The 23,568-nt window shown below is 35.5% G+C and overlaps 1 protein-coding gene across 1 annotated transcript; it reads left to right on the top strand.

Moving 5' to 3' along the window:
- Positions 1 to 24: 24 nt before the first annotated feature.
- LOC132560651 (peroxisome assembly protein 12-like) lies at positions 25 to 6,089 on the top strand. The gene is made up of 8 exons (XM_060225316.1): positions 25 to 193; positions 948 to 1,056; positions 1,611 to 1,720; positions 2,450 to 2,533; positions 3,060 to 3,280; positions 3,550 to 3,721; positions 4,868 to 4,956; positions 5,865 to 6,089. Exons 1-8 carry the CDS (start codon positions 71 to 73, stop codon positions 5,980 to 5,982), a joined length of 1,026 nt encoding a protein of 341 aa, XP_060081299.1. The 5' UTR covers positions 25 to 70; the 3' UTR covers positions 5,983 to 6,089.
- Positions 6,090 to 23,568: the final 17,479 nt, after the last annotated feature.

Raw genomic sequence — 23,568 nt, 5'->3', positions numbered from 1 at the left:
AAAACCGGAAGAAGAAGACTGCAATCCAAAAACAATTGTAGTTAGATGTTCCTTTACATATTTATCAACCATGGCAGAAAGGGCTGCACACATTACATCAGCGTCATTCACAACAAAGCCATCAATTTTTGAAATTTTAGCCCAAGAGAGTCTGATGACAACAATCCGACCAGCCTTAAAGCACGCAGTAAAGGTACAAGCAGTCGGGTCTAGATCTGTAGCGGTACAGAGTGAGTGACTGGGTTACTGACTCTGAAATCGCTCAGCCTTTGTTGTCTTTTTTAACATGATACAATTACGTATTTGCCAGTGTTTATATTTATCTTATGTTAAGTACTATCGTTTACAACATTCTTATGATTATAAGTTATTTTATCGTTAAGGGGAGGTAATTAAAGCATCACAACATTTGCTGAAAAAGGGGGCAGTTTACGCATCATCTTATACATGTTCTGTCTCTGGTGACTATGGTCACATTCAGTATTGATAAAATATAAAGTATTGATGACAGATCGATAGAAGTAGCCAAATTGGCTTGAAGACTTGGCTTCAAATAACCAAACGATTATAAAGTATCACATTTACACAAATTCAGCTATTGGACAATTCAGATGAAATTTCGATATACATGGGCAGTCATTGCATACAATAATGTACATTGTGGTTTGGGATTTGATTTGACTATTGCACAGTTTTACATCATTCTCAATAGAGCTGAACGATAATATGTACCCAATCATAGTGTATATTGTCTGTTGCAATCTGTATGGAAAAGTTTAAAATAGTGTTTTGATTTGTACTATAACACTACTCTCAAGTAGGGGTTGTAGTTTAAACAATCAACACAATTTTATTAAAAAAAAAGTTGGAGGAGGATAATAATACTTTAAATATGGTACATTTTAAATCAGAATAGAACATTTAACTTTCAAATCACCCAATTACAGGTTTTAGCTGAAAGCAGACCAGATAAGTTTGGCTGGATGATACGATGGTATGATGAAATTTACACAAGTTTGGACTTGGTTCTCCAGAATTTCTACCTCCGTAATCACTGTAAGGTTAAATAAGTTTCGAATAAATATTGTATTATAATCACTTGACAGATTTATTTCTTCTCTTCATACTTTGTGTATCCTTATTTACGTTGAGAATAGATATGATTACTATGTAAAGATTTTTATTGTCATTGGTTCAAATTTCCAAAGTTACCCTAAAAGCTGATTATAAAAGGTGTATATTTCTCTAAAGCCATGAAACAGACAAGATGATTTTTTCTATCCATTTTTCAAGATATTTATAATCATATTTTGCTGTCTGATTTTGTCTTAAAAAATTTACAAAAATTATTTAAAGTCTCAAAAATAACATCCTTCACTTTATTTGAAATGTAAAACTTAATGTGTGCTAATGATTTAACAGCAAGATTAACAAATTTTGAATTTTTTTAACTTCCTGAAACTGTCAGATTGAGGAAATTCCAGATGAAGCCTTTATTTAATGAAAACTTTTTGGTGCAGCTTTTTTTTTTTAGCTTTTTCTCCCTGAGTTAGAATGGTAATTACATTAACATTTTCACCCTAATACAGATAGTATCTAACAACTTACAGGTTCTTCATTTGCTGAGAATTTCTATGGGATCAAGCGAGTGCCTTTATCAGGAATGAGTGTTGGTGATAAACTTCCTCCTCAGATTTTCTGGAAATCCATTGTCTGCCTGGTGGGTACAACAACCAGTCTTACCTTTACATCACTGATGATTTGACCATAGTTGTATAAAATAAACCCCAGATGATCGTTTCCATGTAATAAAATGTATGACGTCATTGAATGTATGAATCTTCGATCCTTAGTCCCTGACCAAGACCTGGGGGACTATAATTTGCATTCAGTCCCTCAGTTCATTTATTCTTTTGTCTATCCTTCCATCTTTCTCTCTTTCCATCCATCATTTGTCTATTTTGTCCAGGCTCTATCTCCTAAATTTCTTGTCAGTGAAACTTCATACTTTGGCTATAGGTACACCTTGGTGAGACAATTTGCTTTGTATAAAAATAGATATCTGGCCTACATTTTGACCTATGACTTATATCAAAGAAAAAGTTGGTCTGGGATCTATCTGCTACGCTGCTTGTCACTTTAACTTTATATTTGGGATATGAGTTCACCATGGTTGGGCATTGCTTTCTTGTCATATAATTTCATGTTTGGTATGGGACTGTAAATCACTGTATTGTATTGTTATACCAAGTTTATAAGGTTTGTGAAACCTGAAGAATTGTTAAAGAAATACTATATTATTTGGTCATTCTGTATGATAATCATAATATATGCATAACTGAACTAAAAGGAGATATTCTTTTAAATCAGCTATTTGGAAAATACCTGCTTTAGAAAAATCATTTTTATGTACCATATGTTTGGACATGTATTATTATTTGATTTCTAGGCTTTAATACCGTATATCAAGCATAAGATTGATAAAAAGTTTGAAGACATGCGGCATAGACTGAACATTGGCAACATCTCCCAGGTACAGTTGTTTGTGTGGTTACTATTTAAACCTTAGACAGTTACAGTTATGTGTATAATTACTATTTATATTCAGTTACATTTGTTTTGATTACTACTGCTGCCCTGTCAGGTATAGTTGTTTGTTTCTGTTACATTCAAGTGAAAGAAATGAGAAGAAAGAAATGGAAATGGGACACATTTTAATGTTTAAGATTCCTGTGTTCAACAATGAAAACCAAAAAGAAACATCAATTTTTGACACTGCTTTTACCTGTTTGTCTGCTCATTGTCTGAGATAGAGCAGGGTTGTAAAATATGGTATAGTTTGTGGTCCATGCTATTCTTTGCTGAAGTCATATTACAGTATTGTGTATTAGTCCTTCACAGTGTCTGATGTCCTAAGTCTCTGATTGGAGACATGCATTTTGTAGCTTAGTCAGATAAACCAGATATTGGTTACAATATGTACCCAAGATCTCCACAGCATTCAATATATATAAGGTATACATGTACATTGTTTTTCACTGTCATATTGCTTGTTTCAGCAAAGCGTTGTTGGAAGTCTATCAAGAGCGTTTGTGGGAGTATATCCTTACATCCACATGACCTGGGAAGGTAGTGTGTTGTGGTATCAGTTAGCATACATGTTCGGTAGAGGAAGATGGCACACACCATTTGTCAAGCTGGCTGGGGTGGAACTCTGTCATGTACAAGAGGAAGATCTTGCTTCTGCTGTTGGTTCACTTGTAGACTGGAACTCTGCCAGGTATTGTACAATCTATGAATAAATATGTGGAGGTTTGATAAAGTCTCAATATTACACTTAGATTGTCCATGTTTGGCCAATTCTTCAGTGAAATGTATGACCTTTTAAATGATTAGCTGATGGTTATGATAGAATTAAAATAAACTAATTTATTCACCTATGTAGAAATAAGGTTTACTGTTATTTATTTAAAATTAGCCAAATAATTTTAGGATAGGTCATTAGAGGCCATACAAGTTTATACAACAATGATTACTCCTTTATTGTAGTTCGTCTGAGCGACTCCAATACATTGCGGAGAGGGCCTTGAACCTGACGGCCACCTCCTTGTCCACTGGACTATCTGTAGGCGTGTTCTTCCTGCAGTTCCTGGATTGGTGGTATACCAGTGATTCCAACGCCCCAATGTTGATGTCACTTCCTGTCCCAGAGGCACCAAAAGTAAATCAAAGTTCACAACCTCTATTGTAATACCATTAATAGATTTTAGGACCAATTAGGGTCATGGAAATTTTGCATTACTTTTACCTTACCAGCATTAGATGGTGTGCAATTCAAATTGTGCTGTGTTTGGTCCGTTGTCCATCTGTCCATCCATCCATCTGTAAATGTTATAGTTATCAGTATTTCTTAGGAACTACAGGATGGATCTTTCTGCAATTTCATGTGTAGGTTCCTCTTGGCCCTAGCTGTGCCTGTTTGATCGAAGTAACAAAACTGTTGACAGGTGGACATCTTTGAATTTGACAATGAATTGTTATCACTGTTTCTTGAAAAGTTCAATTTAAGTGGACTGGACACGATTTTGTATCAGACTGGCCTGAATTTACCAACTTTTTTCATTGAATGTTAGTTAGCTATGTAATGAAGATTTGATCAGTTTTTGTTTGAGGAAAAAAGGTAATTCTTATACCTCAAATCTTTTTTATTGCACGGTTATAAAAATTGCTTGTACCTTGTTTTCATTAAATGCATTGTAGAAATTCAAAGAACCCTTCGAACACTTTGATAATATACATAAATGAATTAGAATATATAAATATTTGTGTACATCTGTTTGAAATTTCAGTAAGAGTTGTGTTAAAGGAAAGGATGTAAAACAGCATTGTTGGATTTTGTCTTTTTACTTGTATTGCCTTATAAATTTGTCTCTGTCGTAAAATTAAAACTTCTTCTTTTGAAAGAATATTGTGATTACATACTTTTTAAACATTTGTTGAATATTTGTTCTTTTATTACTATATCCCCCACTTACATATGGGAGGTGGTGGTGGTATATATTTATCACTTTGTCTCTATGTGTTTGTATCTGTGATAACCTTGGAAATAGAAAACTTGTGTACAAGATTTTAATATAAGATGATTAAGATATATGTTTGTTAGCCCCTGCTCACATTGATTCTGGTTTTTGTTAAAAGGTAACAGAACGGTTTCAAATTTTGTAAAGCTGAAAATGATTGTATATGGTAATTAACTACATTTTACATCGATCTGAATGTTAAGTAAATATTGTTTGGTTTTAAAGATAAATTTACTACTTATATTATTTGAAAACTTGAATATTTTGTGAGAAATGGTTTGTTTTAGTGTGATGAGGACCTGTCAACGCCCCCTTACAATGTCTGTCCAGTTTGTTTAAGGACGAGAACCAATGACACAGCCTTATCAGTGTCAGGGTAGGTAACGCATCATATATTGTTGACAAAAGATTTATTTGATTTTGATATGAATTGTAAAGTAGGGAGTTTGATTATTTCTTAGAAAAGTGAAAATCTACACAACTGAAAACAGAGAATGTTCTTTTTGCTGGGATGTATAAGGAGTGATAGTTCCACTTGATATGAACTGTCTTGTACATAGTAGGCTGCTGTCTGTAGATTGTTGTAATCAGACTTGACAGCATTTTAAGCGCTCTTGGCTGAGACAGGATGTGAAAAATCTATAAATAGTACTTGCAATGACCACTGTTTTATGAAGAAAGATTTGGATGGGGATGTTTGATAATGAAAGTGAGAGGTTCCTTCCCAAATGAGGGACCAGCAAATTATGCTGTTTGAAATTAGTCACAGTCCAAGGGAGATAAATCAGGCTTCCTTATCAATTTACCATATTAAATGTTTTCCAGTCTATAAATTAATTTTTTTTTTCAAATACACTTTTTTCTATCTTATTTTAATCGCTATTGTTGGCCTTGGAATCAAACTTCAAATGGCAAGGTGGAAGGGGAGTGTGCTAACCCTGTATCAACTGACCACACCTATCGATTGACATATCAAAACCTGACCGTTATCAAAATGGTCAGATTTTCAAATATCATCTGGACACATGACCTGTAGTAACCAAGACTTGTTGACCATGACGAAATGAAAATTGACATGCTGCCCTTACTGTCCAGGTTGTGACCGTTCATTGTAATTGTAGATTAAAACAGTCTATATGTAGACAACTCCTAATTATATGAACGCCACTGTCAAACAACCTTGTTAAGACATAAACTTCATTGTTTCATGTAAAATATTTAATATATGGTAGCTTCAGCTTCTTTATTTTCATTACAGTTGTGCTGAAAATATTTCTGTTTTAGGTATGTGTTCTGCTATCCATGTATTTATGAATATGTGAACAAACACCGATGTTGTCCAGTAACCAGCTATCCAGCCTCTCAAGAACACTTGATCAAACTGTATCCTCCAGACTCTTGACAACAGCTGCTCAAGCCAAACATCTGAATGATTGTGTATGGTGGGACATATATTTATAAAATTATTGTGATGAGTGTTTAAGCATGATTGTTAAAATTTCGTTAATTATTCAAAATGTTATTGTTAAAAATTTTATGAAGAATTTTGCATGTTTTTAATTAAAACTTGAGTACTACTAACACTTCTTGTATCTTTTCTCTTGCTTACAATGTACAGAAAGTTTGTGCTTTACACCAAACCATGGTCACAGGATATGCTAGTAGTATATGACCTCACTCAACCATATCATACTTTAAGTTTTGGTTAAAGGGTCTTCACCAGCAAAGAAACAGATGATTTTCAAACAGCTTTTTTATGTAGAAAAAAATGCCCAAAAGAGATGAAAACAGGAAAGTTGAAGGACGAGAAATTCATTGATTTATTCAAACTCCAATATAAATTATACAGTATAATGTCATAAAATAAACAAAGGATAAAATAAATTTATCTCGATTATACTTTCCACTTGGTAAGCCTCAGTGTGATCATGCATGTGTGTGTCTGTAGCACAACGCTTGTGCACAACATAACTCAAACATCCCTGAACATATTTACTTAATATCAATGTGATAGAATCACATCATCAAGATCGAGAATTGATTGGAGAATGATGGTCATCGGTCAAGGTTAAGAGGAGGGTCAAAGGTCAATTGATATAAAATAGATTCCAAGAATGTTTAGAGTTTTGGTGAAGTCTGATAATCAATTGATATTAGATAAACCTTGTGTCAGTGATCAATCAAAAGTACATGGTTGTCTGAAGATTATAAGAAGGTTCAGTATGTTTTAGAGTGTATAGCATCAGCAGAATTAGGTGTCAGAATTTACTGTGTCTAGTATCAGCAGAATTAGGTGTCAGAATTTACTGCCCTTAGTATCAGTGGATCTAGGTGTCAGAATTTACTGTCCTTAGTATCAGTGGATCTAGGTATCAGAATTTACTGTTCTTAGTATCAGTGGATCTAGGTGTCAGAATTTACTGTCCTTAGTATCAGTGGATCTAGGTGTCAGAATTTACTGTTCTTAGTATCAGTGGATCTAGGTGTCAGAATTTACTGTTCTTAGTATCAGTGGATCTAGGTGTCAGAATTTACTGTTCTTAGTATCAGTGGATCTAGGTGTCAGAATTTACTGTGTCTAGTATCAGTGGATCTAGGTGTCAGATCTAGGTGTCAGAATTTACTGTTCTTAGTATCAGTGGATCTAGGTGTCAGAATTTACTGTCCTTAGTATCAGTGGATCTAGGTGTCAGAATTTACTGTGTCTAGTATCAGTGGATCTAGGTGTCAGAATTTACTGTTCTTAGTATCAGTGGATCTAGGTGTCAGAATTTACTGTTCTTAGTATCAGTGGATCTAGGTGTCAGAATTTACTGTTCTTAGTATCAGTGGATCTAGGTGTCAGAATTTACTGTTCTTAGTATCAGTGGATCTAGGTGTCAGAATTTACTGTCCTTAGTATCAGTGGATCTAGGTGTCAGAATTTACTGTTCTTAGTATCAGTGGATCTAGGTGTCGGAATTTACTGTGCATACTATGATTTGATCTTGGTGTCCATAGATGCCATTTTCCATATCCTGTGTAAGGTTGCCTGGATTTTACTGTCAGTTTGTATACAAATTTCACTGAAAAAGTATTCTGATTGTGTGTTAGATAAATCTGTCAATTGAGCAAAATACTGGCAGAAACACAAGGTTTTGTTTGAGAGCTAAAGACAAGCACCTGTCCTACATTTCTGAATTAAAGGTCAAGATTCAACATGAATGTGATTTCTTTTAAATCTACAACCAGACAGTGGTAAATGGTTTTCCACCTGAAGGAAAATAACACTGACAATGATCTGGATTCATTTAAAGTCCTTGTGTCCTTACAAGTTTTAAGTAATCCAATTGGTGCTTTGAATAGAAACAATATCAAGTCTGCATTCAATTACATTACATATGTACAAAGTTTTGAGATACAATGTATGTAAACTCTTTTAGTATTCCTTATGTAATTCATTAATTGCTGTGGAAGAAAACTCCATTAAGGTAATAAAACTTAAAAAGTTGATTTTTAACTCTAAAGCTTTAAATATTTTAAATATCTAATCATACATAAAAGTTTTCTAAAAGGAATTTTGGAAAGGAAACTGAAAAAAAATTAATGGCTTCTAAAAATAGTAATGACTCTGTAATACAACTCCTAGAGAAAAGTTGGTGTAAACCAGATGTTGCTGTATATTGAAAATATTAAAACTTCAGAAATAGCTGAAAAATACTAGTTAAATAGTGTGGTCAGATCTCATTTCTTTTGATGAAAATATGAACTACAGATTATTTTATCTGTACACAGTGTCTGTGGTTCAGTCTTTAGCCCACCACCTCTGGATCATAGGTTCAAGGTCAGTGTGGAAAATTTGCCAGGTACTGATGGCTGGTGGCTTGTATTCCTCCACAAACATTGGCTTACCTCTGCCACCCAAACCTGGCACACCCTTAAATGACTGGCTGTTAACAGGACAAATTTTAACATTAACTCAAACCACATTTATCTGTACATTACATTATCAAGTATATAATTATATTTACGTAACTATCTCATGCTTATAATGCTATTTCACGTAGGTTTTATTTGATGTGCATTGTTCGATATGCGCATTTGTAAATGTTTGAAAATGTACCATCTTCCTAGTATCACACTTATATCAAAGACTTTTAAGAGGAACATTTTATCAGTAATTGAATACTGTTGTATGGTGTTCATGAATCTGTAATTACGGTAGCTGTCCTTACGTTTCAAGTCTATGATTTATCCTTTCTGAACAAACTTTTGAAGGATTTTGATTTAAGATCTACCAGGTATGTAATTTTTAATAAAAAAAACAAATAGAAAACTGTGGAAAGTGCTTACTATCAGAAATTAGAAATACTGACTTATATTCATCACTTTGTGCGTCTATTTCTACATGACAGAAACCTGTGCTACCTTCTGATATCATTGATAGATCCAAAGTTCTTTACTAATAGCTTCAAGTCTACATTTCTATGTAAGGAAGGTTCTGAGTGAAGCTGGTTGTCCAACTATTTGTCGTTGTTCTGGAGGTCACTGTACTTATGACCTTTAAAACAATAATATTCTATATTTCTTTATCAACTGAACTAAACCACCACAGTCAAATATATTAGTGTTTTGGTACAAAGGTTAATCAAGTATGGGTTACCTATATGAATAGTGTCATGAACAACACTACCTCATGTTTGTGTGTCTCGTGTCTGTTTAGACTCCTCAGGACAATTCACACTCCAATGATCGCTCAAAGTGGAATGAATTTGTGAGTCCGGAAACAATTTAATGGTGTATTGTGTATGTCAGGGTAATTGTTGCGAGTCATTGATTGTTGTCGGTACCAGCCGTGCGAGAGAATCCGACCGTTAGGTGTATTTTAGTTGTCCACCATAGACTTCGCCCTACTATTACAGTCTGGTTAGCTGAGTACACTGTATCTGTAAAACATATTTTCTAATTTTTTTTTAAATTAATTTTTTTTGCCAGTATTTTAAAGTTGAGAGAATTGTCCTATTTGTTTTTATGTCTGTCTTTTTTCTTACACCAATTTTTATCTTAAAAACTGAATCATTTTAATTCAAAATGAAAGCCTGCAGTAACTGTTGCTGTGCTGACTAGACATAGCAGACTGACCTTAAGTAAAACAGCATCATTGTCATCACTGAAATCAGTGGATAAATAATATATCATAATCAGTGATTTTATTTTTCACTATTTTATTTGAATATGGATCTGAATTGGACCTTGGGTCTTTAGTTTCAATGACATTTGATATAAAAACAGAAACTTTCCTAGATGTCACTTTGTAAACCTATAACAGAGGTGAATAGGGTTCTATAATACACATATTCTCTTCTGTTTGCACAGATGATAAAAGTATCTTATGTCATATTTATCAGACATTAAACCCAGGAGTTAAATATTTAATCTCAAATCAACACTGGGGGGATTGAGGCACAATGTCTCACAATCGATTAATATATTGGTAAATTCTTCGGGGAACTGCTGTGGATACAAAAAGTCCTCACTGAAAAACGGTAGAATGTAGGACGTGAGTGAAGGCAACAGGTACAGCTCCTTTTCCAATCACAATTTATTTGTGCATCAAGTTGTTGACATGTTTCAGGTCCAAGTCTTCACTCTCGACCTGAATTTAAAATTCTCATGTGGCATTTTGCTGAATGCAATAGATGCTGTGGATTTAATAGCAGGCAGGTCTTTATTGTCAAAGGAAAATAAAAACTAAAATGTTACCACGACATGTTTCTCCTATAGAATTAGGAACAAATGCTACTTTAAAGTCTTAATCAATGTATGTATATTATATAGGTAAGAGTTTCCTGAGTGTTATAACTAACTAGCTGTAGGATGTTGTCTTTTTGGATTAGCAATCCATCATTAAAATCATTATACATCATTGATTTACAGCTGAGGGTATTTCATATATGGAATTCGGCCACACTTTAAGACAAAAGCTGATGACAGCAGTAGGCCTTCCTTTTGTCCTGTACCTGACCCCCGACGGGACATTTAATGCCATTGACATGCTATTAACCAATCAGGTTTGAGTATTGGAATCAACCCTACTGGTAGTAATACTGTGTCAAAGTATAAAAAAATCTGTATGATCAATAGCTAGAAGCCAGGTGTGTCAGAGTGTATTTACATACACTGTAATATATCTACCTGGTCATTTACCTGTTGGTGAGGAATCTACCTGGACATACACCTGTTAATGAGAAATCTACCTGGACATACACCTGTTAATGAGAAGTCAGGTGTGTCTTTATGGACTCTTTTCATCTGTTGGGTGGAAGTGTTCTGACCAATTCTGATGGACCATTAGGTGCTCTCTACAGATGGAGGTATTGAGTGCCATTACACTGTCAGTGTGGCCCCCTGGTGGGTTTTAAATTTCGGAGGTTGGGATATAAAGTGCTTTGAGTGTCAGAATGGCCAGTAGATATATCATACAAAATAGGAAAAAGGTAAGTTACAACATGTTTATCCAACACAATTGAAATTCTTTATATAAATATCGGTTTTTCTGCTTAAATTTCAACAATTAAGAACTTGAAGCTACACCCTGGTTTTCAATAGGTATCAAATAGAGAATAAAGTGTTTGAATAAGAAAGTTTGAAAAGTTAGTAGAGAGAAGTTATCAGGACTCTGATAAAGAGATGTGTGATTGTTTGGTTTGTAGATAGACAGGGAGTAAATGGAATTAAATCTCTGCTTTCTCTACTGATTGATCTCGTAAATAACCGACCTCAGATAGCAAGCACACACATATAAAGATTGACTACAGCATGATATAATGGTCAGAATTTCACCTTCTATAACTCGTATCATCAGTTTCTCCCAGTCGATGATGTCAGACCAGGGTTCCACTCCCTGGATGTTTTTGGACCAGGGAATGCTGCCACAAGTTTACAGCAATTTACCTACATTTTATCAAATCTGATATATCTCTGGAATTCAGTTTGTCAAGTAGAAGAATCGTATCATTTTAAGAGGTGTTATTGACGAAAACTTACTGAAGTTATTTCCATGCAGTACTGATGGCTAGTGAAGTTTGGGTTTCTACAGGACTCTGGCTTTCTACAATAACCTTCTGATTCACAATGGCACACATTTCACGACAGTGCATGGAGAAAAAGTTATTTGATTTACTTTTCAAAACAGGATCAGTAACCCAATAATTCATGTAAGATTTCTCAGTGAAGATTTGAATTCTGTATTGGATTTATATTTGGAATAAACTGATGTATTTGATATTGTAATAATCTGTATCTAATCCAGGTGAATTTTCCTGAATGGTGATGTATATGACATTAACTCCTGTTTGTTGAATGTCTTGGTAGGATTATCAATATTTCTGCTGTGTAAAGATTGTGTAAGTTTTGGATTAAAACTGGATTTACATGGATGTAATGTAATTCTGATGACATAACAAGTACACAACAATCAATCAGTTTTCAAACATTGGAAAATATATTGCTTCCATTCAGGAAAACCTTGTATACTTGTTCAATGCCTCACCACACCACAGAAACATTTAGAAGTAGATCAGTTTGACATATTGGCTGGATCTGATGTAGAAAATTCAATAAAATGGAATCGGTGATGTCATGGCTTAATTCCTCTGATCAGGTGAGTTCTGTCAACCTTTATCTAATGTCCTGATGTGTGACATTTATTCAGAAAGATAACTCCTGCATGTGGTGTACATTTGAACTTAGATTTCAGACAAGTTAGATTCATGAGGTGCTAGACCAGTATGCATGGCATGTCAACACTTTTCCTTCCTTAGTTCCTAACAACAGGATATCGCAATAAATAGCAAACATTTTGATGAATTGAAGGTTGTTTCAGGAATAGAATGAACATTTACAGAATCATTAATGCTACGATTACCAAAGAATAGATTTATAATTCAGTGTCTTGATTTTTTAGTGGTTAACTATTAATTTACCTACATAGAGTATATATATAGTATACATAGAGTCTCTAACTAGGCTGTCAGTATGAAATGTAACAGTTGATTGAGGTCACATCCAAACAAAGTGTTGTGCTGTGGAACAGGAAATGAAAGAAAATCATGATTACACATCTCAAAAGATTTATAACACTCTTGACTAATTCATATTTGACTGTTTGATGATTTTGTTTGAGTGAAAACTTAAAGTTAATTGCAAGTAATTGAAAGTTGATAATAAGCTTACTGTATATTTTTTCTAAAACAAAGCTAACAAAAGAAGATGATCTGTAGTGAGAAGCTAGTGTACAAGATATCTCACACCTAAACAAGTTAATTCCAGAAATTATTGTATGATTGTGTTCTACGTCTGGTTAGCTTTAGGTCAAGGTCATAGGGTTCAAGGTCCACCATGTGTTAAGAATTCCTCATTACTTTGTCACACTATTCTGTTCCTCAGGGAGAAATTGTCTTTTACCTTTATTTGTTTGTGAATCAGTTTTATCGTATAACACTAATACTTTCATAGAGGAATCAGTTTTATTGTATAACACTAATACTTTCATAGAGGAATCAGTTTTATTGTATAACACTAATACTTTCATAGATGATATAATTTTATCATGAGGAAAGTTAAATGACATTGAAGTTGAATATCATATCTAATTTCTGTTAATGTTTTACATTTAAATAGATTTAATGATCACTCAGGTGAAGGGCAGAGGTCATTCTTCATAATTTCTGAAGTGTATGTAGTAATTAGGAGTGTGGTTTGAGTTAATGGTTTGGGCTATGTGTTATATTACCAAGGTAACCTAGATAACCCCTATAGTCAATTAGGTTTTACATTAAAATGGAATTTGACAAATTTGATGAATCATCTGTTTATTTTACTCTAGTATACTATTCTAGGGTAGAAAGTTGTTGACAGATTGATATAGTTGAAATTTACCTCAGGTAATGCAGGCTCCAGTAAACAGTCATTACTACAATGACAAATGATGTAATTCCCACCACCCCTAACCCTTGCCCAGTATGTTATAGACATAGATTAATGAAATCCCATTACTATTGGATTTATCACAAAATGTCAAAATACACTTCTTACCTGTATTGAATAGAGTATGATACTCACAAAGACTGGTTACTGCTGTGCTTACACTTGCCAAAGATACATGTACATAGAATTTTAGATAATAATTACCTATTGATGGACAGCTTTTCATTGTCAACTTTATCAAGAGACTGAGAAAAAGATTAAATTAAAAAAGTATTAAAATTCCTCAAGATAAACAAGTAAAGAATTAATAATGCACAGCTGTAAATGTTGGATGTGTTTGATAACATGCAATACAAAAAATCATATTCAGTGTTTATTCCTTTGTGGAGAAAATACATTAATTGATGTAAATCATATATAATGGATAATGTTTTGATCTGAAATCAAGATTAAATTGTTAATATCTCATTATCGGACGTTCGATCTTCACATCAAGTTTACCTTAATATCCTCGATATATGGATGTCTTACACCCTGGAAGCCATTAAATGAAGAGAATGTCATGAAAATGACCATATCTGATTTGTTTGGTAAAGCATGAATTATTGTGATTTAATATCTGTTGTTAAAAACACATTCTTAGTATCAAAATGACATTGGATCAATCTTTATTTGAAGTAAATGTTGTTTCTATATCTTTGAGGTGTCTGTAAGAAAAGTGCTATGTTTTGTATAGATTGGTCATATAAGAACATCCTGGTAACATCAAACAAATGCAAGTCTATTGGAAACATCAACAATGCTTATTCTTTCAAAAGAAATGATAATTTAGTTTAACCTCTGCTCCTTTAAATAATTTTATCTTTGTTTTTTTTAATAATTTGATCTTAACAATGTTCCTATAAGTAATTTGACCTTTGTTCCTTTAAGTAATTTGACCTTTGTTCCTTTAAATAATTTGGCCTTTAATTTGACCTTTGTTCCTTTAAGTAATTTGACCTTTGTTCCTTTAAGTAATTTGACCTTTGTTCCTTTAAGTAATTTGACCTTTGTCCCTGTAAGTAATTTGACCTTTGTTCCTTTAAGTAATTTGACCTTTGTCCCTGTAAGTAATTTGACCGTTGTTCCTATTAGTAATTTGACCTTTGTTCCTATTAGTAATTTGACCTTTGTTCCTCTAAGTAATTTGACCCTTGTTCCTATTAGTAATTTGTCCTTTGTCCCTCTATTAATTTGACCCTTGTTCCTATTAGTAATTTGACCTTTGTCCCTTTAAGTAATTTGATCCTTGTTCGTCAAAGTATTTTGACCATTGTTTTTTCAAGTAATTTGTCTTTTGTTCCTTGAAGTAGTTAGATCTTTGTTTCTTTAAGTAGATTGACTTTCTTCCTGAGTTTAATTATATAAATAATAGGGGCTTTGGTTATACAATTGGTAGCGCAGCAATTCTGGTGAAAATCCATGGTGTGTTATTCTACAATTCTTACCAGTGCAGTTTATGCATCTTAAAAAATGAGATCACAGATTGTCCTTTGCTGTCATGATGGTCTCTAAGAGAAAGACAATTTACCTGAATAGCAAGTGGTGGGCCTCCTGCATGTTGTTCAGTATAATAGTCCATCAGCTTTTGCAAGGAGACCCTGCTTCAAAATGACCCTGTTTGTTCATGGGGCAGTAAAATCAACAAACAAGCAAGCATATTGGTTTCTTTTCTGTGACAAAAATTACAACTTTATTGGGTTGCATATGTTTATTGCTTCAATGAGTGTTGTACAGTACTGTTCTTATAATGGTATATACATCTGTTGGGTGTATGTATTGAAGGTATCTGTTTGTAAACATGTACTCAATGACTCCAAGACTGATATATACCATGGCCATGAATACAGTGGAGTTGATTGACCAAATGTCTTTAATTTAAAGTCAATTAACTTATGAACCTTTGTCTCTTTGTGCGGCTGTCTGCTCTGTGATACAGGAGTACCATTTGTACTAATTAAACATTATTTGTGATATAGCAGTTCCTACATTCACATTAATTAAACATTACTTAGACAAACATCTAATGAACTGTTGAAACTGGGTTTTATTTTGATTTCACACACTGATTTAATATTGTCAATTGAGTGAGCATTTAATACATCTATTGATTGTTTGGATGAAAAACAACAACATTAATTAATTATAATTGGATACTGAAGGTAACCCATTGTCTGGATTATAAACAACAACATTAATTAATTATAATTGGATACTGAAGGTAACCCATTGTCTGGATGAAAAACAACAGTATTGGTAAATTATAATTGGATACTGAAGGTAACCCATTGTCTGGATGAAAAACAACAACATTGGTAAATTATAATTGGATACTGAAGGTAACCCATTGTCTGGATGATAAACAACAACATTGATAAATTTTAATTGGATAATGAAGGTAACCCATTGTCTGGATGATAAACAACAACATTAATTAATTATAATTGGATACTGTAGGTAACCCATTGTCTGGATGATAAACAACAACATTGATAAATTTTAATTGGATATTGAAGGTAACCCATTGTCTGGATTATAAACAACAACCTTGATTACCAGATGATAATAATTGGATACTGTAGGTAACCCATTGTCTGGATGATAAACAACAACCTTGATTACCAGATGATAATAATTGGATACTGAAGGTAACCCATTGTCTGGATTATAAACAACAACCTTGATTACCAGATGATAATAATTGGATACTGAAGGTAACCCATTGTCTGGATTATAAACAACAACATTGGTAAATTAAAACTTAATACTGAAGGTAACCCATTGTCTGGATTATAAACAACAACATTGGTAAATTACAATTGGATACTGAAGTTGTGTTTTAGTCGGTGAAGTGATGTTTTTGAATTTTGTAGTTGCTCGTTGAAAGATGAAAGTTTGATGTGTTTGATGGAATATCTGGAATATGTTTTGTATCTGCCATTTGTGAGGTATATTTAGTGAATTGTAGGACGTTTATTGGTGCTTTTTGCCTGTCCCTTTAAAGGCATATTTGATCTGTGATGTGCAATATTTGATAGTGCAATTGGTGTTTGTGAGATAGAACATTTGACCTGTATCTGCCCAATATTGAATTGGTTCTTGGTTCAAACTTGTACGTAGGGATCTTAAATATCAAACACTCCCTGATCTTGGGAGATCTGTAGGTAGGATTATCTTTGTCACTCCTGTAACAAGTGATGATATGTCACTTTATTTCTCTGACTTATCGCCTGCTAGGGACATTTGCTATTTAGCAATTTATAATCCTGATTGATTTTGCAGCAATCCTGTGATCGAAGAATTGACAGAAGTGCTTATAACGGATAGGCCCACTTAGTCAGGAATCAATGTGCTTTGGTCAAAGTGGTAGTCACAGTGGGGATGGGGAATCAAAGGGAGAAATGGAGGGTTTAGTTTCAAAGGTCAGGAAACAGGTGACCTGATCATATCTGGTACAAAGGTACATGTGTACATTGGAATGAAGTATTTTTTTTATATCAAATAGGAAATTGTAATTCTGAGGTAGGAAGTTATAACTAATGGACATTAATTTTTCCTTTAAAAGGGACATTGGTTAAAAGCTGAATAATTGTTTGGAGTTTTACATCTGTCATCCAGTAGGAGTTGTGTAACACTTTCACAGCAGTGTTTGAAGCTGAACCAGCTTTGACTCTGCTTAAGTTGATGATTGTAACCACTGTTTGGGGAGGTATACTATCAGACAGTGGTATTAGTGTCATTAGTGTGACTTGTCACAAGTAGCCAACACCAAGGCCCTGTGAGGTATATACATATGTGTGTCAATAGTGAGACTTGTCACAAGTAGCCAACACCAAGGCCCTCTGAGGTATATACATATGTGTGTCAATAGTGTGACTTGTCACAGGTAGCCAATACCAAGACCCTGTGAGGTACATAGGTATGTGTGTCAATAGTGTGACTTGTCACAAGTAGCCAACACCAAGGCCGTGTGAGGTATATAGATATGTGTGTCAATAGTGAGACTTGTCACATGTAGCCAATACCAAGACCCTGTGAGGTATATACATATGTGTGTCAATAGTGTGACTTGTCACAAGTACCCAACACCAAGGCCATGTGAGGTACATACATATGTGTGTCAATAGTGTGACTTGTCACAAGTAGTCAACACCAAGGCCCTCTGAGGTATATACATATGTGTGTCAATAGTGTGACTTGTCACAGGTAGCCAATACCAAGACCCTGTGAGGTACATAGGTATGTGTGTCAATAGTGTGACTTGTCACAAGTAGCCAACACCAAGGCCGTGTGAGGTATATAGATATGTGTGTCAATAGTGAGACTTGTCACATGTAGCCAATACCAAGACCCTGTGAGGTATATACATATGTGTGTCAATAGTGTGACTTGTCACAAGTACCCAACACCAAGGCCATGTGAGGTACATACATATGTGTGTCAATAGTGTGACTTGTCACAGGTAGCCAATACCAAGACCCTGTGAGGTATATAGATATGTGTGTCAATAGTGTGACTTGTCACAGGTAGCCAATACCAAGACCCTGTGAGGTACATAGGTATGTGTGTCAATAGTGTGACTTGTCACAGGTAGCCAATACCAAGACCCTGTGAGGTATATAGATATGTGTGTCAATAGTGTGACTTGTCAAAGGTAGCCAATACCAAGACCCTGTGAGGTACATAGGTATGTGTGTCAATAGTGTGACTTGTCACAAGTAGCCAACACCAAGGCCATGTGAGGTACATAGGCATGTGTGTCAATAGTGTGACTTGTCACAAGTAGCCAACACCAAGGCCGTGTGAGGTACATTGGTATGTGTGTCAATAGTGAGACTTGTCACAAGTAGCCAACACCAAGGCCGTGTGAGGTACATAGGTATGTGTGTCAATAGTGAGACTTGTCACAAGTAGCCAACACCAAGGCCATGTGAGGTACATAGGTATGTGTGTCAATAGTGTGACTTGTCACAAGTACCCAACATCAAGGCCGTGTGAGGTACATACATATGTGTGTCAATAGTGTGACTTGTCACAGGTAGCCAATACCAAGACCCTGTGAGGTACATAGGTATGTGTGTCAATAGTGTTACTTGTCACAAGTACCCAACACCAAGGCCGTGTGAGGTACATAGGTATGTGTGTCAATAGTGTGACTTGTCACAAGTAGCCAACACCAAGGCCTTGTGAGGTATATAGGTATGTGTGTCAATAGTGAGACTTGTCACAAGTAGCCAATACCAAGGCCGTATGAGGTACATACATATGTGTGTCAATAGTGTGACTTGTCAATAGTGTGACTTGTCACAAGTAGCCAACACCAAGGCCTTGTGAGGTACATAGGTATGGGTGTCAATAGTGAGACTTGTCACATGTAGCCAACACCAAGGCCGTGTGAGGTACATAGGTATGTGTGTCAATAGTGAGACTTGTTACAAGTAGCCAACACCAAGGCCCTGTGTCACAAGTAGCCAACACCAAGGCCCTGTGAGGTATATAGATATGTGTGTCAATAGTGAGACTTGTCACAAGTAGTCAACACCATGGCCCTGTGTCACAAGTAGCCAACACCAAGGCCGTGTGTCACAAGTAGCCAACACCAAGGCCCTCTGAGGTATATAGATATGTGTGTCAATAGTGAGACTTGTCACAAGTAGCCAATACCTAGGCCCTCTGAGGTATATAGATATGTGTGTCAATAGTGAGACTTGTCACAAGTAGCCAACACCAAGGCCGTGTGTCACAAGTAGCCAACACCAAGGCCCTGTGAGGTATATAGATATGTGTGTCAATAGTGAGACTTGTCACAAGTAGCCAACACCAAGGCTCTGTGTCACAAGTAGCCAACACCAAGGCCGTGTGAGGTACATAGGTATGTGTGTCAATAGTGTGACTTGTCACAAGTAGCCAACACCAAGGCCTTGTGAGGTATATAGGTATGTGTGTCAATAGTGAGACTTGTCACAAGTAGCCAATACCAAGGCCGTATGAGGTACATACATATGTGTGTCAATAGTGTGACTTGTCAATAGTGTGACTTGTCACAAGTAGCCAACACCAAGGCCTTGTGAGGTACATAGGTATGGGTGTCAATAGTGAGACTTGTCACATGTAGCCAACACCAAGGCCGTGTGAGGTACATAGGTATGTGTGTCAATAGTGAGACTTGTTACAAGTAGCCAACACCAAGGCCCTGTGTCACAAGTAGCCAACACCAAGGCCCTGTGAGGTATATAGATATGTGTGTCAATAGTGAGACTTGTCACAAGTAGTCAACACCATGGCCCTGTGTCACAAGTAGCCAACACCAAGGCCGTGTGTCACAAGTAGCCAACACCAAGGCCCTCTGAGGTATATAGATATGTGTGTCAATAGTGAGACTTGTCACAAGTAGCCAATACCTAGGCCCTCTGAGGTATATAGATATGTGTGTCAATAGTGAGACTTGTCACAAGTAGCCAACACCAAGGCCGTGTGTCACAAGTAGCCAACACCAAGGCCCTGTGAGGTATATAGATATGTGTGTCAATAGTGAGACTTGTCACAAGTAGCCAACACCAAGGCTCTGTGTCACAAGTAGCCAACACCAAGGCCGTGTGAGGTACATAGGTATGTGTGTCAATAGTGTGACTTGTCACAAGTAGCCAACACCAAGGCCTTGTGAGGTATATAGGTATGTGTGTCAATAGTGAGACTTGTCACAAGTAGCCAATACCAAGGCCGTATGAGGTACATACATATGTGTGTCAATAGTGTGACTTGTCAATAGTGTGACTTGTCACAAGTAGCCAACACCAAGGCCTTGTGAGGTACATAGGTATGGGTGTCAATAGTGAGACTTGTCACATGTAGCCAACACCAAGGCCGTGTGAGGTACATAGGTATGTGTGTCAATAGTGAGACTTGTTACAAGTAGCCAACACCAAGGCCCTGTGTCACAAGTAGCCAACACCAAGGCCCTGTGAGGTATATAGATATGTGTGTCAATAGTGAGACTTGTCACAAGTAGTCAACACCATGGCCCTGTGTCACAAGTAGCCAACACCAAGGCCGTGTGTCACAAGTAGCCAACACCAAGGCCCTCTGAGGTATATAGATATGTGTGTCAATAGTGAGACTTGTCACAAGTAGCCAATACCTAGGCCCTCTGAGGTATATAGATATGTGTGTCAATAGTGAGACTTGTCACAAGTAGCCAACACCAAGGCCGTGTGTCACAAGTAGCCAACACCAAGGCCCTGTGAGGTATATAGATATGTGTGTCAATAGTGAGACTTGTCACAAGTAGCCAACACCAAGGCTCTGTGTCAGAAGTAGCCAACACCAAGGCCGTGTGTCACAAGTAGCCAACAACAAGGCCCTGTGAGGTACATAGGTATGTGTGTCAATAGTGAGACTTGTCACATGTAGCCAATACCAAGACCCTGTGAGGTATATAGATATGTGTGTCAATAGTGTGACTTGTCACAGGTAGCCAATACCAAGACCCTGTGAGGTATATACATATGTGTGTCAATAGTGAGACTTGTCACAGGTAGCCAATACCAAGACCCTGTGAGGTACATAGGTATGTGTGTCAATAGTGAGACTTGTCACATGTAGCCAATACCAAGACCCTGTGAGGTATATAGATATGTGTGTCAATAGTGTGACTTGTCACAAGTAGCCAATACCTAGGCCAATATTTATCTTTCTGTCATATTTATGATGCAGATTGAACACTTTATTGACCAACATCTTGTGAAGTCCCAATATCCATGTTAATTTATGGTCTCACAAGTGTCCAGCTGGGATTGTACAGTTTGATAGCCTTGTCCTGGTGTCAGCTGATCAGGTATGTTTACGTGAACCATTTCAATGCTTTTTAGATATACATTGCTGTTTCCCTTCATACGTAAAGTTGATATTCCATTAATGGAGATATCTTGTGTTTTAGTTGTGTAACTTTGAATGTATATCTAAATAAAGGCTTGAATATATCTAATATTTAATGAAATGTGATTACATCATTTGAATGGAACTTTTGATGGTGGTTTGGATGGTAATTCAGATTCTACATTGAATGTAGATCTTAGAATTCAAAATTAAATATAGATTTTAAAATTCAACATGCAAAGTAGATTTTGGAAGCCAAGATTGAACGTGATTTTTAGAATTCAAGATTGAACATAGATTTTAGAATAAAAAATTGAATGAAATTCAATTGAGTGTTGAAAAATGTTTTGATACAACTTTGAATATGCTCATCTGGAGTTTCGGATGTACATTTTAGTATTGTGCTGAAATATATATGAAATTTGAAGTGTGCAGATTACAAAGATATAATTCAAAGTTTGGAATCTTGGTTATATTTACAATCTCAGAATAATATTGATATTTACAATCTTCAAAAATGTAGCAATGTTTGTAAGCTAATACTAACATTCTTAGGAGTATGAAAAGACCTGGTGTATTTATTGAGCACTCAAGAGAACCTCTTGTGATTTGGAGATTGATCAATATTGGTGAATTTTGGTATGACAAGCTTCCCTATTCTGGTGGCGTGGGTCAAGTGGGACTTTCAGATGTTTGCCTGTTTAGATGTTGAGCAGATTGGAAATCAATTATGGTGTGAAAAGTCACATTTGTTTGATTTGTTATCACACATTCTTGGTCTACAGAAATATTTTTCGTTTCAACTAATAAGTGCCATTACATGAACAGTTCTGATTTGGTCTACCATGTAACTACCAAATGATAAAGATTGTGTTTGTTTTGCTTGATATCTTATATATACAAATCATTAGGTTGTCAGAACTTCTGAAACACAAAGATTACAAACCATTTGTGAAAAAAGAAAACAATTCTAAAATAAAACAAATGTTTCTTATTGAATGAGAAGAAAACACATACATTCTACAGTGAGATAGATATAAAAGAGATAGAATGTATTACTAGAGACAAACCTGTCTAAAACAATATGTAGCAAAACCTGTCTTAAGGATCATCTGTCTACAATTTCATTCAAACTTGTGTTGGAGATCACCTGTCTATAACTACAGTCAAACCTGCTTTAAGAGACCACCTGTCTATAATTTAAGTCAAACCTGCCTTTGAGATCATCAGTCTATAAATAACGTCAAACCTGACTTAATGAACACCTCTTTATAATTCAGTCAAACCTGCGTTAAAGGACCACCTGCCTATTACTACAGCCAAACCTGACTGAGAGACCACCTGTCTATAACTACAGTCAAACCTGCTTTAAGGGACCACCTGTCTATTACAACAGTCAAACCTTCCTTAGAGACAATCAGTCTATAAGTAACGTCAAACCTGACTTAATGACCACCTGTTTATAATTCAGTCAAACCTGATTTAAGGGACCACCTGTTTATTACTACAGTCAAATCTGCTTTAAGGGACCACCTGTCTATTATTATAGTCAAACCTGCTTTAAGGGACCACCTGTCTATTATTACAGTCAAACCTGTTTTAAGGGACCACCTGTCTATTACTACAGTCAAACCTGCTTTAAGGGACCACCTGTCTATTATTACAGTCAAACCTGCTTTAAGGGACCACCTGTCTATTACTACAGTCAAATCTGCTTTAAGGGACCACCTGTCTATTATTACAGTCAAACCTGCTTTAAGGGACCACCTGTCTATTACTACAGTCAAACCTGCTTTAAGGGACCACCTGTCTATTATGACAATCAAACCTGACTAAGATTATAATAATCTCTAACAAGTCAAACTTGTGGATGACATTTCTATACAGGTACATTGTACCTTTTCCTTCGTTCCCTAAATTTTTGAATAGATTGTTTTTTTTATAGAATTAATTTCTGTTTTTTACTTTCTCTTTGCTATCATTATAGACAGATGTGATGAAATTGTGTGAACTATGCTATAAGGACACGTGTTGCTGATATATTACCTTGTGGTGTTTTATTTTGATGGTGGAAATAAGACCTACCAGGAATAGGTAAGATTGAGTG

This window comes from Ylistrum balloti, unplaced genomic scaffold, assembly GCF_031769215.1.
Source record: "Ylistrum balloti isolate Yb309-2 unplaced genomic scaffold, AGI_CSIRO_Ybal_v1 Utg371090, whole genome shotgun sequence".
Taxonomy (NCBI): domain Eukaryota; kingdom Metazoa; phylum Mollusca; class Bivalvia; order Pectinida; family Pectinidae; genus Ylistrum; species Ylistrum balloti.
This window is presented reverse-complemented; position numbering and strand designations above follow the sequence as displayed.